Source organism: Papilio polytes, unplaced genomic scaffold (genome assembly GCF_000836215.1).
Source record: "Papilio polytes unplaced genomic scaffold, Ppol_1.0 DF824024.1, whole genome shotgun sequence".
Lineage (NCBI taxonomy): Eukaryota > Metazoa > Arthropoda > Insecta > Lepidoptera > Papilionidae > Papilio > Papilio polytes.
This window is the reverse complement of record NW_013525180.1, coordinates 3,099,530-3,117,233: the sequence shown is the minus strand read 5'-3', so window position 1 is coordinate 3,117,233 and position 17,704 is coordinate 3,099,530. Positions and strand designations below refer to the sequence as shown.

Sequence of the window (17,704 nt, the reverse complement as noted above, 5' to 3'; positions counted from 1 at the left end):
AGTTAGTAAGTAGCATAGTAATTAATAATCATATTACGTTATATCAAATGAAATGACTTTACAGAACATCACTAGAGCATTGAAAGTGAAATTAGTGACTTTCAATTTTCAACCCTTAGTTAGATGTCCTAGTAAATGCGGGGGTCATGGTTACCGCGTCCTATTCACTGAGAGACGTCGACAGCTGTCAACACAAGCCCCGACCGCCGCTCTCCGTCGCTTTGATAACATTTTCATCGCTCTCGCTTTCCTTGCAATGTCGATTTTTATTGTATTTTAAATATGAATTCATTTGGTTTGAAATGGAAATTGTATAATTCAATGTAGCTTGCGGCTGTATTATATCAAGTAGATACCGAGAAGAACATTTTTTAGAAGGTTCTGGGATTGATATTACTACTGCGTCAGGTATCATCAGATTGACGAAATACTCAAGAACGGCGCTATGAGGAGCACTCGAAACCGACGTGCATGAATGTATAATTGTGGAAGAGACGAGAGCTGTGCCAAGACAGCCAACTCGAAGTCCGTAATCTGTCTAAAAGGGGTAGGTTAAGGGCTCGAGAAGTATTACAGTCTATCATGAGGTTTGTTGTGTTGAATTCAATCTAAACACACTTCAAAGTTAACAAAGATGGTATTGCACAACTTGTAAACAACGTTTATAATCTGTACGTGTACGTTGGAGCGAACTGACCTAGTGAAAACCTGTTCGTACGACCGTCGCATCGTGTTCTAACGAACCGGAAACATAGTCGAGGAGATCCACAGCTCAGTGAAACATGACCAAATTAAAAGCGGGAAATCTATTCACTAAGACTTGTTAAATTACAAAGAGACGTATACGTGACTCTATCGATAAAGCTAATTAGGTCGATGTAGAACATAGGGGGCATAGTGATGTTCTGCGTTGCTGCGGTATCGCTTTCTAAAGTTTTACTTATCGATATTATTGCAATAGTGTACACTTAAAATTTCCGACTTAACAAAACATTTAGACGCAAATATTTACCAACCTTTACGTATACGCTAATTTGTTTCAAACATTATGCAACCTAGAGGACGAAGCAAAACAAGTTGCTTATTTAAATGTACATTACAATACGGATTTTGCTTGTGTTAAGTAAATACTACAATAATAAAAACAATTCCTAAATGACCTTGACGAGCCTTCACCAAAAACGAGGGTACTGAACGATACAGAGCATACAAAAACTTTGAGAGACAGGTCAATAAATTACTGCAGGGTTATCGTACCGTCTAAAAACAACTCGTGGCGATTTGGTCCATTCGCGATTACGGACACGCGTCAAATATTCAGGAATTTGTTCGCCACTCAAGATCTTTTACATCAATTGCTAGCTACGATGAAGTAACAAATATATTCATTTACTAGCTGTCGCTCGCAACTTTACCCGCGTGAAATTAAAAAAAAAATATTGCCTATGTTACTCACAGATAAATTGCCTTTATCATGGTGAAAGAATTTTTGAAATCGCGGGCGCGAAATGGAGTCGCGGGCGAAAGCTAGTCAATAATATTTTTAAATAAAAACGGTTAGATATTTACCAATATGCATATAAAATATACATAACACAATTATAAAAGATGATAAAAGAAATCGTGTATAACACGAGCGACCTAAAGTTACGAAACATATCTAATCAGAGAAATGACTTCACTTTGTTTAAGGTCGAACAAGAATTTATCAAAGAAATACAATTGAGAATATTGGCGGAATTAACTATACAACTGACAGTTCAGTATACAAGCCAGGGTTAATATGGCAGACCTCCAATGCTAGACGAAGTTTTACGTAAGTATACTGCAGGACACGAGAACTGCAGATATACTGCAGAGATGAGGTAACGGGAAACAGGTAACAGAATTAATTACGTAAAAATACAAAATCTAATAGGATTACATACAGATACTTGTTTCTAGACTAGTTTTTTAATCTGTGATTTTATAAATATTATGACATTTAGGACCTTTCCCACCACTGGTTTATAGACTCAGATAACGGAACAAAATCCGACATTTCCATCACACAATTCACACTTTGGATTGTTATCAGACAATTTACAATTTGGTGGGATGCCCTTATAGTCGTCCATATCGTTTAGTTACCAAGATTAAGAACAGAGCAATTCCTATAACCAAAATTACTAATACAAATAGAATTATCCCATTTACTTTTACAATCGCACCAAAATCCATAAATTTACTATTGTTACGCCTGGAGTTTAACATATTTTCCTATTTAAATAAACGAATACAAATGAGTTTCCTTAGAATAACAACTGAACAAGAACATACTTGAAGTAAACTTTAAGTAAATATATATCCAATTACCATAGGGTATATCTACCAGGTAGATTCACTTCCAACTGTAGTCGCTGAGCAAACAAAAGTTATATGGGTTCACTCCGACCCTCGTTACAAGGGTGCGGCTTTCATCTTTAATAAAATTTACGTAGGCGGAGGTTATTACGTAAGTCTACATTTTTCTAAGTAATCAGATTTGTTTTTAATATATCTAGTCATTTAAAGGTTAGTAGATTTTCTTACATTAACAAAAGATTGCAATTTTCGATTTCATTTAGTAAAAATTTAGTGACCGACTTTTATCTTTCTCCCTCTCTCCTCGTGTCGGTTCCGTAACAAAGACTTTTTTCCGTGGACGGGTTGTCAGCCCGCCGCACAACCCCCATATTGCTGGAGGACCACACCCTACTTTTGGACAGCGAGCCCATCGGACATAACTGACTTTTATCTCGAAGTGAAAAAATTAGATAAATCAAGAGTTATTTAGAAAATAAAATGTTATTACTACAGTAGAAACAAGTTGTAAGATCCGCAATTTTAACTGATATAAAAACAAACAAAAGCAAAGAATCACCGCTTTTTATTTAATGGTAACATTCTTCTGGTAAAATAGAATTTAATCAACACGTGAAACCTCGGCCTTAATAACAAATGATATAAAATAACAAATTAATTGTTTAATTATAATTTATGAAGTAGGATCTCTACGTAAATTATTCGCAGCATTAAAAAAATACGAAAAACGGAAGATGACGGATTACCGAGATACCGATTACCGGATTACCGACGGTAATATACGAGGGCAAATTGCATGGTAATATCGAGTTATCTAGCCACGTAAATCATCCCTATCAAGATGGCAGTACAGCAAATGTACCAGGGGCACATATCACAGCAGCGTAGCGTTAGATTGAAAACGCGATCGTTGCCAGGTTATGTTCTGAAATCTGGCAACGAGTTTAAAATTTAAACATTGATTTATTTCTCATAAATCAGGAGCATCTTAACCCTTAATAAAACTAGTTATCTGTACTGTACATATTTTTAATAAGTTGATCACACTGGACACTATCGAATTACGGGTTAAAGTTGGTTATAGTAAATTTTACAATTAATGAAGATGTGTTTGGAAAAAGTTACCGCACAACTCTAGAATAATTCTTATAAAGATAAATTACTACATACAGTAGCACATAGGCTAGATAGTAAATTTTATCTAAACTTTAATTTAAAAACAAAAAAAAATCATATTACAAAGGGTGAAAATCTATACAAATTGTTGCAAAAAATACAACTTATAATGTATAATCCACTGATATCCTACATTAAAAAAAAACACCTGTCTTTATGTAAAATCTAGCATATATTGATAAAAAACTGCAGCGGAATCACCTTGACTCTATCTTTAAAAAATGATTATTAATAGATATCGTAATCGTGTAAGCAATATAATTAAAAAAAAAAACACAAGGCTATCTATATTTTAATGCAATAAAACTAGAATCTAATAGGTCTTATTAAGAAAATTACATCTGCAATTTATTACTTCTAATCGAGTGATATCGTCTTGTCATTTTAGTATGTAACGAATAAACTCGGAAACTACTTGACCTATAATAAAAATTCTTTCCCCATTAGAAAGCTACATTATCGCTGAATGACATAGGCTATATTTATTACTAGTTTTTTTATAATTCCGCGATTAACAATACAAAACATAGTAACCCACATTTATAAGAAAATGCAACTAATACATGCAAAAATTGTAAAAAAGATAACCTTATTTTAATACGATTCTGAGATGTATTTAGTTTACTACTGTGTACTATACTAAAACTAATGTGACTCTCAATCTTCATTCCATTCCCATATCCGGGACAGAGCTTAAAAACTTAATATTCTCTTGTGTTAAAACATCTCAACATTTAAAAAAATCGAATCCTGTTATCGTAACTAAAACAAAGGCGATTCCAATGTATTCGTTGTACAGAAGTTAGACCGATTACACGGATTGCATAACAAAAAGCGAGCGCGTCGTCGGGGTAATAAAAATCGAAAGTATGTTAGTGCTTAGACCACTGGTGTACGAGCAAAGAATTCTAATTAACTATACAGAAGGATCTAGAACGTCTTTAAACGTAGACTAAACTCACCTACTTACATTTTTAATTGAAACATTCACTTTCGTATTTTGACTTCCAAACTATGTCATGTTTTAATTACACAAAGTATTGTTTTGTTTTTCCTAAAAGGGCTTTATTTGAACATGAAGATTTTAAAGCTACAGTGTGTTAAAAACTGACGTATTTTGAAATTTAGGTAAGACTTGATAACACACTCGATATTATTTTAAATACTTCAATACCTATACAAATTCAGACAGATATTAGTAAAGGAAAGATAGAATACATAGATATAGGGAAACCTGAGTAAATAGTTTAAACGCTTATATCTTAAAGATTTCCAGTAAAACAGTGGCTAACCAGTTCACGAGACCGAAAGAAACGAGAGATGCCAGTATAGAGTTTCGTACCCCTTCGATCCTTGCTTGCCCACAGCTGTCACAAAATCAAATATCGTGCTATCTACTTGGATACCAGGCACTGGCATGACAGATTTACACATGCCTGTAGATAGCAAGTTGAAGTCAGGCTAGTGTGCCAGTTTATGCATAGTTTTATACATATTTTTACATTCATTCCAATTCATTGACCAACATGTTTGTCAATTATTATTCAGCAGACGAAGCGGTATCGTACAAGTATCGTAACAATTTTATTGCTAATGCACATTGTATAATTTTACACCAAAGTAAATACATAGAATATTAGAACTTAACGCATTATATTTACAGATCAAATTACTTTAAACTTTTAGAATAGATACAACATTTCGAAGCACAAAAAATTCAACAGGAAATAGTGTTATCGAGTTATGCTGTACTTTGTAATTTTAGTAGTTTGAATAAAATTTCAAGTTTGACTTTTTTTTATCGTATATCAAATATTTTTATTCTACTAGTTGTTACCACACTCTGCGAAAGAAACTAATGCCTCGTTCAAAAATGGTTTAGCCACTTTTCGTACTTGACGCAGGTAATGTTAAAACTGGCCCTTATTACCTACAATAGTCTACATAAAAACTTCACGTAAAAATATTTTTAATACTAGCAAAAACAAACATTCTAAAATCACATATCAAAATTGGTATGTAAAAGAGAATAAAACCGTATATTTTAGATATGTTCATAATGATTTGAGGTAAGCGATAATGGCGATATAGCGTGGGTTGCCAAGGACAACGTGTTTAAACATAAATGTAAGGATATACCTTCCCACTTGTAATAACAATGAATTAGATAAACGCATACGTCGGCGGTATTCCGAATTTAGACGTTTAAAACTTGACGTCGTCATACAAGTCTCCAACGAGGTACTAACTTAACTTTGTATACGAAATCGTCATTTGTTAACATACTTTTAATTTATATTGTAAACGTCATTAACTAAATGAGAAGTAATTATTATCTAATTTTAAAAACTACTTTTAATGGTATCTAATAACATTTGTGACAAACCTAGAAAAAAATCCAATAACAGGCTTACAAAAAAACACGGTATAAAATTAAACTTAGTAATAAACTGAGTATAAGCAAATACTAGCATAAATTTACTATAATTTAATATACTCAGTTAACTTTTTACCGCGTTTATTTGTAAGGCTGTAAGGATTTTGTAATTTATTTTACTGCATGACACTTCGATGGGCGTCACCGGTTTAACTAGACTAGGTCTAGGGAGCATCTAATTCCTATATGTATACATGTATGGATTTACTAGGGCCCACGGGCACGCCCCTCATTTATTTAATTGCCTTTGAAAAAACATAAGTATAAACTCGTTGTTATTATTATGTAGGACTTTTAGACAACTTATTTAATTGATACTGTCGCTTTAAACTCAGAGCAACACTTCTCGTTCGTTCTCTCAGGACGCGCGCCAATCTATCCATACTTCTAGTGACATTGACAGCTGTCAGCTAGGGACGTACGTTCATGCCGATAGTCTAGAGTTGCGCCAATTTTACAGTACGGTACTAATTTTGTTCTTAACAGTATGAATACGATGAAAACTGAAGTAACTTTGAATAATATTAGAGTATAATTAACTTATTAAAACTTTCGTGAGACATTATACTATATAAATTATAACACTGACAGTGACAGTGACCGTCGCGACGCGATAGCGAGTATACCCGAATAATCACTCACCCTGAAGAAGGACCCCCAACGGGTTCGAAACTGTCGGTGCCTACACCGAATGTTATCACGTGAGTTTAGCCGTGTTATAATTTATATATTAGAGTATAATGGTTATAAATTAAACAAAATGTAACAAACAAGGAACGACAAATGTAATTTCATCGCAATATTACGATAAGACTTTGATAATCGTAAATTGTTTTATAATACGCTGATAAGGCACCCGCGAGTGATAACGTTATCACCACATAACCTGTCACAAACCAACACAAGAAAGTCTTGATAACGATTTACATTTGATATCATGTCTGCTACTTTATATACAGTATTTAGTTTCCCAAAAAAATATACACAACAAAAATATATACAAACTAGCTTTCGCCCGCGACTCCGTCCGCGTAGAATTAAAAAAATACAAAAGCGAGTGGCTTATGTGTTCTTCCAGAGTATCCTCTACGTCTATGCCAAATTTCATCGAGATCCGTTCAGCAGTTTAGGCTACAAACTCTAACAAACATTAATCCATCTAAACTTTCGCATTTATAATATTAAGTAAGACATATAAAAAACTAGCTGTTGCTCGCGACTTCACCCGCGTGAAGTTAAAAAAAAAATAAACATATAGCCTATGTCACTCAGTGATAGCATAGCTTTTTAATGGTGCAAGAATTTTTGAAATCGGTTCATTACTTTTGAGTTATTTCAATACATACAAAAATTCAAAAAATACGAATCTTTCCTCTTTATTATATTAGTACAGAAGTGTATACATAAGATTAGCTTATGACCGCGACTTAGTCCGAGCGGAATTAAATAATAATTCTACTAATAAATAAAGCCAAAACTTAGAACTTGAGTGAATATTATTGTATTTATGAGTTGTTTATCTTCTTAATTATGTATTTAACTATTCTCATACACACTTCCAGCCATGAACATCTTTTTCGTATGACAGACACATTCCACTAAATTTTAAAACATTATTAAAATAAACTACGTTCAACATCATTTTAAAATAGATATTATTAAGCGTGTAGAAGTTTTATCACGATGAAGCTAAAATAATATTCAGAGAGTATTGAAACGTAAAAAAATTACGGTATAAAACAAACATTTTGGATCTTTCATTCATCACTTTAAATTTTCTAGTTAAAAAGTGGAACGGTCTACCATAACTGATGGGAAAAAATCCCAATTAACTACAATAATTTTAACATCTTAGTAAATCATAATCGTAAGTATATCGAGATGCAAAAACGTTGGCATGGACCGTGGCCAGAGACGTCAACAGTGGTAGTGCCCGCTTTAACATCTTAGCACGAATGGGCAGGCACGCCCGGTGTAATACCACGACCACACAGAAAACAGGCGTGAAATGCAAACAAATCCGCGTTTCGTCTGATGAGTGTGGTGCCGGAGGCCTAATTTTAGTCCCTTTCTCTTTACCACCCTTTTCTTATAAGGAGAGGATGGGAACGGGAAGTGGACTTGACGATAGAGGAGATGCATAGGAAGGAGAAATATCCTCTTTACGTGCGTCTCCTCCTCTGTCGGATAAGGGTAGGCAACGCATCTGCAATTGCGGATGTCTATGGGCAGCGGTCGCTTCGCCATTATGACGGATTCAGGTGGCCGCTTGCTCGTTTGCCACCTTATGGTATATAAAAAAAAACATAGGCCCAAATGTTGCTGAACCTAGCCACGGCATACAAAGGGCTGTAGAGCTATGAAGAAAAAGAATATCGTTGATTTTTAACTAGATTAGTAGTTAAAACGATATAAGTTTCATACAAACTCTGTACCAAAGTAATAGAAAAAGCTTTTAAAGCTCTGTTCTCTCCCCGAGGACAGACATCGACTTTCTTAGTTTTTTAGTCAGATAAAACGAAATAAAAAAAACTATTCAATAGATGTATTTTGTAAATTTCATTTATGTTTAATTTTAATCGTTATTCTTTACTGCTCTTTCATACATCTGAACGATCATATCTGAAATAACATTTTTACGCAATCCATACATTCTTCATTCTTTCACTACTTCAACGATCCAAATTCAAAAGAAATTAATATCAAAATTTTATAAAAGTACCAAAAAATTCATCTACAACAATGTAACATAAATAATAAATCATTCTGTACAGTAACAATAAAAATTAATAATTGTTATCAACCTAACGATAATGATTGTCCGTAATCGATTAATAATTACATTCTCTACAAAATAGTGTAACAAATTAATATAAGAGCCTTAAAATAAAACTGATATAAAAACTGTTTTCAAGTATAGATCATATCATGGCCTAGTTTTACTCGGATTTCATCTGCAAATCAAAGCTCTTTGAATACAGCGACTCAAAGCGCTGTCAGTGAATAAAGAAATCACGTGACTTATGGTCGGTTTCCTAGCTACATTTAACCATTCTTTAGCTTTGTTTTATAACTTCATGAAATGCATTACACAACTACGTAATTTTACTCCGTTCAAACTTATAAAATTCTAACACTTATGAATCGCTAGGTAATAAAATGGAAACTTCAGAAACCCAGCATTAGACAGAATTAACCTATATAACTTAATCTATAAAATAAACGAATTAATTGCAAACATGAGGCTTTAAAACCAATCAGTTGGTTCATCTTACCCGAAGGAAGAAATTAAGGAAACTCGTTTATCGTAATTAAAGATAAGCCTATTATACCCACGAGCGTTGTTAGAACGGAGGAATACAATTCAAATAAAAAACCTTAATTTATTATTCGATTACGGACAATTTCATTATCAAAAGCAATAACGGAACGCACACAAACACGTAAGTTGTTGTGTAAAAGTCAAAAGCATTCATCTCGCTCAAATCTCTTTAAAAAAACAGAGATAGCGATTTGTTTTCGTACAATTTTGGTAGTGGAAACGCACAGTAATCAAGTAATTATAGAAAACTTTATATCAATAATTATGCAATTTCTAAAGAGCTACACCGTGACCATTATTTTAAACTTTTAACTGTCGTTTATTTTGGTTGTATTATTGTAAAAGTTATGCTATTACCGAGTCATAAATAATTCCGATGGGCTCACGCCCATTTACCAGACGTTTTCGACGAAAACAAGAACAGACTTAAAACGGAATTAAAAAGGTGTTTGCTTTTAATTATATCCAAAGCAATATGAAGGGAAAAATAAATAACAACATAGAATAACAAATCACTTACAATAATTTTTATTATCTGTCTGCGTAAAAATTATGAACAAAATTTTGTAGGCATATAAACTTTTATTTATTTAATAGTGTAACCAAATACGTACGCAATTTAACATTCGACTAATCAAACTTAGATTACATTCGCAATCAAATCCCCAATTGGGTTAAATATCATAATTCCCCCCTCTCCCCCACCCCGCACCTAACCTGCGCAAAATGATCCAATGATTCATGAATTTCAGCACAAAGTGAGATTGTTCATTTTCCGACCCTCCGGGGCTGACTCCCCACCCCCGAGAGGAGGGTCGGAAGGCACAAAGGCGCCACGAGGCTTTGATCACGAAGCGGCATCGACACATATTTTTTCCTATCTTTTATGATTTGAGAAAATTGTTTGGTAACCGGCACGATATAAAAATCAAAAATATTTGTAATAATATTTTCAGGGTGTTTTATTTGAATTCGTTAGGTATAATTTGTACTTAGTAAAAGTAGGTCACGTACTATACCGTTTTTATGCAAATATCTCTCAATTCATTATACATTTGATGGTCAAAGGCGCGCTCCACTAATCTTGTACAGTCAGCTTCATAAATATGTATACATTTACAAAGCTACAGTAACTTGTATACATCTTATTCAAAAATGTGTATACTCGTATCCGTACGCTTCCTTTTAAAACTGAAATTGTACACAAGTTTCTAAAATTGTAAATTGCTATAGATATTTATGCAGCTGACTGTACATAAGTGTAATTTTTTTATAATATAAAGTGGTAAACGAGCAAGCGGCCACCTGCAACCGCCGAAATGGCGAAGCGACCGTTGCCCATAGACAACGACGGTGGAGGAGACGCACATAAAGAGGGTATTTCCCCTTCCTATGCGTTTCCTCCACCGATAAATCCGCTTTTCCTTCCCATCCTTACCTCTTAAGAAAAGAGTGGAAAGGGATTAAATATAAGCCGCCGGCACCACACTCATCAGAGGAAACGCGGAATCACTCCCACTTCACACAGGGCGAGCCGGCCTATTCGTGCGACGATGTTAAAGCGGGCTCTACCACTGTTAAAATTCTTTTAGACAAATGAAATAAAATTAACCTTTGGCTATTACTGTTAGCTTATAGGTATTCAAGATAAACCCTAAGGTCGATCTTTAAGCTTGATGGTTCAAGCCGCATTGCGCACTTGACTAAATCTAGACCACTGCAGTATGTAACCATATCAAAACTTTCGTAACATACTTGAACTACTTCTGTTATTTTACTCCCAAGATGGATGTTATCTATGTTTTCATTTCTCGTTATAATGTAACTTTTGGTATAATTTACCATGTGAAGTCCAATTAGTTTAAAAAACATTTCGTATTCCCTTATTTATGCTTATTTATGATGTTTTTTTAAGTCTCCAAGCAAGTTAACGGCACTGGACTATTGCAGTGTTCATTTGAACATATTATAAATGCGAAAGTTTAGATGGATGGATGTTTGTTAGAGTTTGTAGACTAAATGGCTAAACAGATTTCAATTAAATTTGGTATAGACGTAAAGGATAGTCTGGAAGAACACATAGGCTACTCACTTATGTTTTTTTTAATTCCACGCGGACGGAGTCGCGAGCGAAAGCTAGTTTCAACATAAACATAGGCGCTCAAAAAATTGCTTGTAAGTATTAGTGTTAATTTTGTAAAGATGTTTGTTTAGTTAATCATTCCCTTGACATTTAGCTGGAGGCTTTGGTGCCGGTATGACCGCACGTTGGTTACGTCATAACATTGCGTGTACGGATGTGAGCACATTTTTACACCGCTCGAACAAATTCACCGCAAAATCGCAATTGTAATAATCTGTATTTAAGTTTATTAAATAATTACGACTGTGTTAAAATCCCTTTTAAAGGTAGATACATTGTTTAAAACTATTTGAGTTAATTTTTTTTATTGTCTCTGTTGTTACAGCCTACAATGTTGAACCATTTAACTTCTAACAATCCCATTCTCATACAAAAACATAATGTGTTAATAACATTATGTTTTTGTATGAGAAATAAGTAGATTTTCAGCACAAAAATACAAAATTTAACCTATGATGAATGAGTTGAGTCAATTATCATGAATGAATTTACTGTCACATAATAAAATAATCATTGCAAATATTTATGTGAATTTTAGTGTGTCAAAGTCAATCTTGAAATCCTTGGTGCCAACCAATAACATTTTATCCTATCTAGATATTTACTGTACATTCTTGATAGACATAAAGTAACTTGATAGACATATTCACTCAAGTCAGAGGACAGAACATACATGTAAAAAGGTAGTCACAACAGACTTATATATTTTTCAGTTCAATTTTAAATCTATAACATGCTCAATATCTAAGCAATATAAAAGAGTACATACAATATACAATACAAATTCATTTCACAATATAAACAACAAACTAGACCTCACAATTCAACTAGCCACCTCCGACAACCTTGGAATTATTCACAAACTAAACAATCCACTACCTACTTTATTCCTTACTCTATAAAGTTTTAAATTGAACACATCTCTAACAAATAGACTCGACAATGACCTTGCATGTCATCACCTGAATCATAATGTTGAATACAAGCTATGTTACAACTCTAACACTTACTATATTTTCCTATTGTAATGAATGAAATGGTGCCACTCTATATACCTAATTACTGTGTACATTAATAAATCATAGAGAATGCAAATAATGTTAATCTTTCCATTTGTTAGTTTAGATGACTTTCAAATAAATAAAGCAAATTAAAGCGATCAGATGTGAAATAAAAAATTTCGAGAAGAGTAAATTTGCCAGTAAACCAAATGATGAACGAAGTCTGTACATTAAAGTGATGATCACACCAACGATGCAACGACTAAGCCATGAGTGGGTCGGTGTGAGGCTAGATACCGAGGCTCACGACAACGAGGCGTTTTGCTGTGCTATGGAGTTTACATGACGGAGTGCGCCGCCTACGCCGCGTGCTCACTCTCCGAGGAGGGCCGAGAGGTCCCGCCCTCAGGGAGTCGTGAACAGCAGCGCAGGCGGCGCGTGAGCTCTGCGCGCGTGAGCCATGCGCCGTGCGCGCCACCAACAACCACAAAGCCGATGAGGAGCAAAACGAATGTACAGGCTGACGACTCACCGAAATGAGACGTTATATTGCCATGGCCGTTGGCCAGTGGCAAGGCCGTCACCAAGTCTTGAACTAAAAAACAACGTCCACCTTTAAACATTGCATACAATATAACAACTATTATTTATTAATCTAACAATCCTTATAATATACGCCGCTTAACTAAACGGTACAGAAACATCATTAAAGTTTGCCTAGCACACGAAAATTATCAATTCGTGGCGTACGAATTACAGCTAAAACATTATTTGAATAAAATTCGATGCTTCTTATCATTTTATTTCACTTTTCATACAATTTAACAACTTATTCCAGTCGTAATGGCTTTATTATCACTTAAATAGGTCAAAGTGATAACAGCGCTACGCTCTGATAAGAATCTTATTGGAACTTAGCTAGTACCAGGGTCGGCTACACTATGTCAATGTTAATTCTGCTTGCCAAATACGCAATGAAATAAATATCTATCGAAATCAATGTCTAACAACTTACCCGAGCTAAAATGTGATCTTTTGATGTCTCCATTTTCTGAATCTCCATCTAGAGGTCGTTTTCTGGAGTCCGTAATTTCCGGACTGGGGCAAGTATCCATTCCCGTGTCAGCGGCCATGTTGAATTTCAGGGCAAAACTCTAAACTTCTCTAGCATAATTCCCATTACGTAATTGCTTCAGAATGCGTATTCGGATGCGGCACTATGCATTATTCAAACATTATCAGATACACTTAACACTTAAACAACTAAAACGTAGAGGGTTGAAGTTTGAATAATCTAATACTAAAATATAAGGAGAGAAGTGACACTATATTTATTACGTCTAAATGTTATGTGAACGTTTGTCGATACTGCTCTGCGGCTGTTGTGTATGGCGCATGGCCAACGTGAAATTATTCGCGAATGCGGCCTGCAATGTTGGCAGAACTGTCTTCTGACAGCTACCAGCTGATTATTATAGTGATGTGAAACAATTCGACTTTATGGTATATTCCATGTGAGAATGGGTATTTTTACGTTGTATTCAACTTTTGTATTTTGTCCAATTTTTGCATTTCGTCGAACATAACATATAAAGAACCCAACTGTAGACAAAAACGGAATCGTCTTTTACTCCCATTTCAGATATCTTACCTTTATAGTTATCAAATTTAGAACGGAATGAAGCAACAGAAAATTAAAATAGTTAGTTTATATTCGTAATTTTATACATAAACGTTTGTACAGGAGTCGTAAAAACAATATCAAAATTTTAAACACTTAAAATGCTAAATTCACTACTCATTGACAATTTTCACATCGATGTAGAATCTGAAAATCGCATTTGTATGTAAAACTTCACCTGGTCTCTACTCTAATTGGTATGAGTTTAGACTACTTATTTAGACTAAAAAATATTCTCAAATCAAATTATTTACAAAAGTTTACCATTTCAAAAATTAACGTACCGTAGCTACATCACTATTGATAAAATTACTCAGGGTTATTTGACAGCTAATAATCACCCGCAACTAACTTCAGTTTGTGCGGGTTTTTTTTTCTAATTTAAAAATAGGCGGTCTTTTTATACTTTTCTTATTATAACATGAAAACAAACTTGTGTACATATAATTGGACTTGCAAGAATGTTTTTATTAATACTAAATAAAAGAATATAGATTTAAAGTATTAGGTAAATAGTCTGCACTGATTCAATGTAGGAATAAGTATTTTTTTTTATTAGCCTAATTATGAATTTTATAAGTAGGTATATTAGTTGGCTTTGGCTCAACATTTGAGCAGAAACTGTGTAATCTTACACATCTAAAATCTGGGTCAAGGTGCAAAACTTTTTCTAAATGCTTTTTGTAAAAAAGTGAAAGGTCATACGGCGATCAATATTAGCAACCATGGATATATTTTTAACATAAGTATTCCAAAAATATACTTGCCATAAAACACATTGGGTAGAAATCGAGTGAAAGATAATATATTTAGTTTTTTTTTTTTACTGTTAAGTAAAAAGTAATAAGATTGAGTAAATTTCGTTTAAAGGAAAAATAAGCAACTATTATTCTTATAAAACTATCTTTAATATAACGCAATTAATTGGTATAAAAATTGTATATTATAGATAAGCGGAAAACAGTCGGGAAAAATCTTTAGTTCCAATGTACATTTATGTTAAATCTAATTCAAGCAACATGAAATATTTACAATTGCAACAGAAAAAGATTTTTACAATTTTGTTCATAAATAAAACCACATTTCAAGTTTTTATACAATACAATTTGAAGTTGTAACTGCAACACTCAGAATCATTTAGGGATAACAACCCGCTTAGAAACAATTATTCGATTCTGAGTATTGCAATTTTGCTATTTATTCAATTTTCGGGTTTTCGTTATTCTAATAACCGATAGTTGTCTTTGCTTAAATGACTGTTACTAAAAAAAAAAAGTTTGTTGCAGTGTTAGTCACTATGGTACTAGGTACACGTCTTTTCAAATATCTTGTCAGCTCAAGGTCACTGCGCTGCTCAGTGTCCTCCCCACGCTGTATGCCGCTACATCTAACTGCGTAATGCGCCGTTCATACTAATCTAATACAGTAAAATAACTGGACTGTTAATCAACTGGCACAATGTTAAAGTTTACTGACGCCAGTGACTTGATTCAATCTGCTACTGGCCGTCGCAACTGTCCTATTGTACTAGCCAAGTGTAAACCGGGCATCACTAGATAAACTCATACTATATTCCGAGCTGTTAAGATATTTGATAACTACTATACTATGGTAATTTCAAACACATATTAAGTAAAATGCCTTGGTTATATCAAACACTAGCTGCTGCTCGCGATTTCGCGCGCGTGAAAAATATATAATTGTATAAAATATAGCATATGTTACTTAGCGATTAGTTTTTTAATGGTGAAAGAATCTTTGAAATCGGCCCAGTAGTTGAGTTATTTCAATACAAAAATGCCTAATCTTTCCTCTTTATATTAGTACAGATAATTAACATATAATAAATTAATTATAGTAAATGCTTTCAGTTACTGTAAAACACAATATACTACGAACAGTTAAGAATATAGAATTAACTAAACATTGAAAACGTTAAAATAAGTATTAAAAAAAATTACGTAAGCTAGAGCCATTTTACAGTAGCACTTTAAAACATTAAATTTTAGGTTATTTTGTTATAAGGTACCGTTTAACAGTTATTTCACAAATTGACATTTTAAGACTGTACAGGTCAACTTATTGGTAAAATTTTGCCTACACACACAGTTTTAACAGTTCAGTTAAAACTGTCAGAACTGAGAATCTATAGCACGCTTTATAGGAGTTTAAGCTTTCCATGTTACCCATGATTTTTAAAATAATTTCCACTTATTCAGTGCCGGATTAGCCTTACAGCAAGAGTAGCAAATGCTACCACCCTCGAATTTAGGGGCCCCTAGCTCCACTGTCAGAGTAAAAAAAAATGTTTTATTTAATACCCTAAACTAAAGCAAACCAAGGGCTTTGACAGGATTTGCTACAGACCCCTTGCTGGCTTAATCCGACACTGCACTCAGAATACTTGTTAATGTAATAATTGAAATCAGATAAAACCAATATATTTAATCTGTAAGCTTTAAGTAAATAAATGTGTTTTTACAGTATCCAAAAATATATAATAAATGAATCCCGACATATAAAACTCTAATACGAAGATTTTTGATCGTTATCGTACTGGTGTTGGCAGACTGACCACTTGGTTTGGTATGAGATGGTAAGTTAACCACCAGGAGAGTAACGGCTGTGTGATAGCTACAAATAACAAAAAGTACACTCTCCGTTTGGTTCCTCCCGCTGTAGGTTTGGACCAGTTGTCAGTATATGGGTTAGGTGAGGAATAAGCTTCCGGGTAACCGTAACTCGGTTGCTCAGGTCCTGGCGCACCTGAAAGGAGTTGTAGTCGAAGTGTTTTCACCTGAAATATAATATAATACAATTTGTTTTAGACTTTATACACATGTTTTACATATAATAGTAAGATTGGGTTTGGCAACTATGATGGGTGCAAGGACAGCCTTTTTGCTATAACCAATTTCCTACATGTAATCCTGTGGGACTATATACTGTTATTTCAATTTTTAAGACTGTTTATTTTCTCAATATTCAAAGATTTTTTTTCAGGACAAGAAATATCAAATTTATTTGGTATTTATAACATGAGTGTTTAGAATACATTTTTTTTAAATGCAATTATTTGATAATAGTAGAATGAACTGCATGTATAGCAACAGTTTATTTATCTCAATGCCATTGTGCTTTCTACATAAAAATGTGACAATTAAAAAAAATTTAAAACAGTTTCATTGCTAGTTGGAAATAAATGAAAAACATCTAGATATGAGTTAATTTCAACAATAACTTACCAGAAAATAAGACAGAGCAAAACTGCTGTACACCAAACAGCAATAATATCCCGTCTTGCTGAGTATCAAGCCAGCAAGGAGGCTGCCGATCATGATAGTGTATTTATAACCTGAATATGCCAGTAAATCCAAAGTTTTGAGGTTAGTTGTCGTATTTGTAATATACAATGTCACCAGATATAAGATCATCTCAAAGATAATATATGCGAGTGCACTTGATGCTTGTATTCCGATCTGTTCGGGAGAAAACCTGTGCTGAAGACCTGGAATTTAATGTATTAAGTTTGAGTAAAGCATATGTCACTACACAACCCCTATAAGGGGCTTGGAGCCTTTTTTTTTTTTTTTTTTTTTTT

At 33.7% G+C, this 17,704-nt stretch overlaps 2 protein-coding genes across 8 annotated transcripts in view; both read right to left on the bottom strand.

The window, feature by feature from the left end:
• Window positions 1–13,831, bottom strand: part of LOC106101165 (RNA-binding protein Nova-1) — a 45,362-nt gene extending 31,531 nt beyond the window's left edge. For 3 of the 7 annotated variants that reach the window (XM_013280301.1, XM_013280299.1, XM_013280300.1), the window contains exons 1-2: window positions 13,438–13,831; window positions 12,955–13,035 (exon numbers count right to left, since the gene is read on the bottom strand). In XM_013280301.1, coding sequence (XP_013135755.1) covers window positions 12,955–13,035; window positions 13,438–13,555 — 199 coding nt within the window. In that variant the 5' untranslated portion in view covers window positions 13,556–13,831. The remainder of the gene's footprint in view (window positions 1–12,954; window positions 13,036–13,437) is intronic. The other 4 variants (XM_013280304.1, XM_013280302.1, XM_013280306.1 and 1 more) reach the window with 2 other exon arrangements.
• Window positions 13,832–15,887: 2,056 nt separating this feature from the next.
• Window positions 15,888–17,704, bottom strand: part of LOC106100949 (protein YIF1B) — a 5,563-nt gene continuing 3,746 nt past the window's right edge. The window contains exons 6-7 of the mRNA XM_013280014.1: window positions 17,349–17,611; window positions 15,888–16,900 (exon numbers count right to left, since the gene is read on the bottom strand). Coding sequence (XP_013135468.1) covers window positions 16,652–16,900; window positions 17,349–17,611 — 512 coding nt within the window. The 3' untranslated portion in view covers window positions 15,888–16,651. The remainder of the gene's footprint in view (window positions 16,901–17,348; window positions 17,612–17,704) is intronic.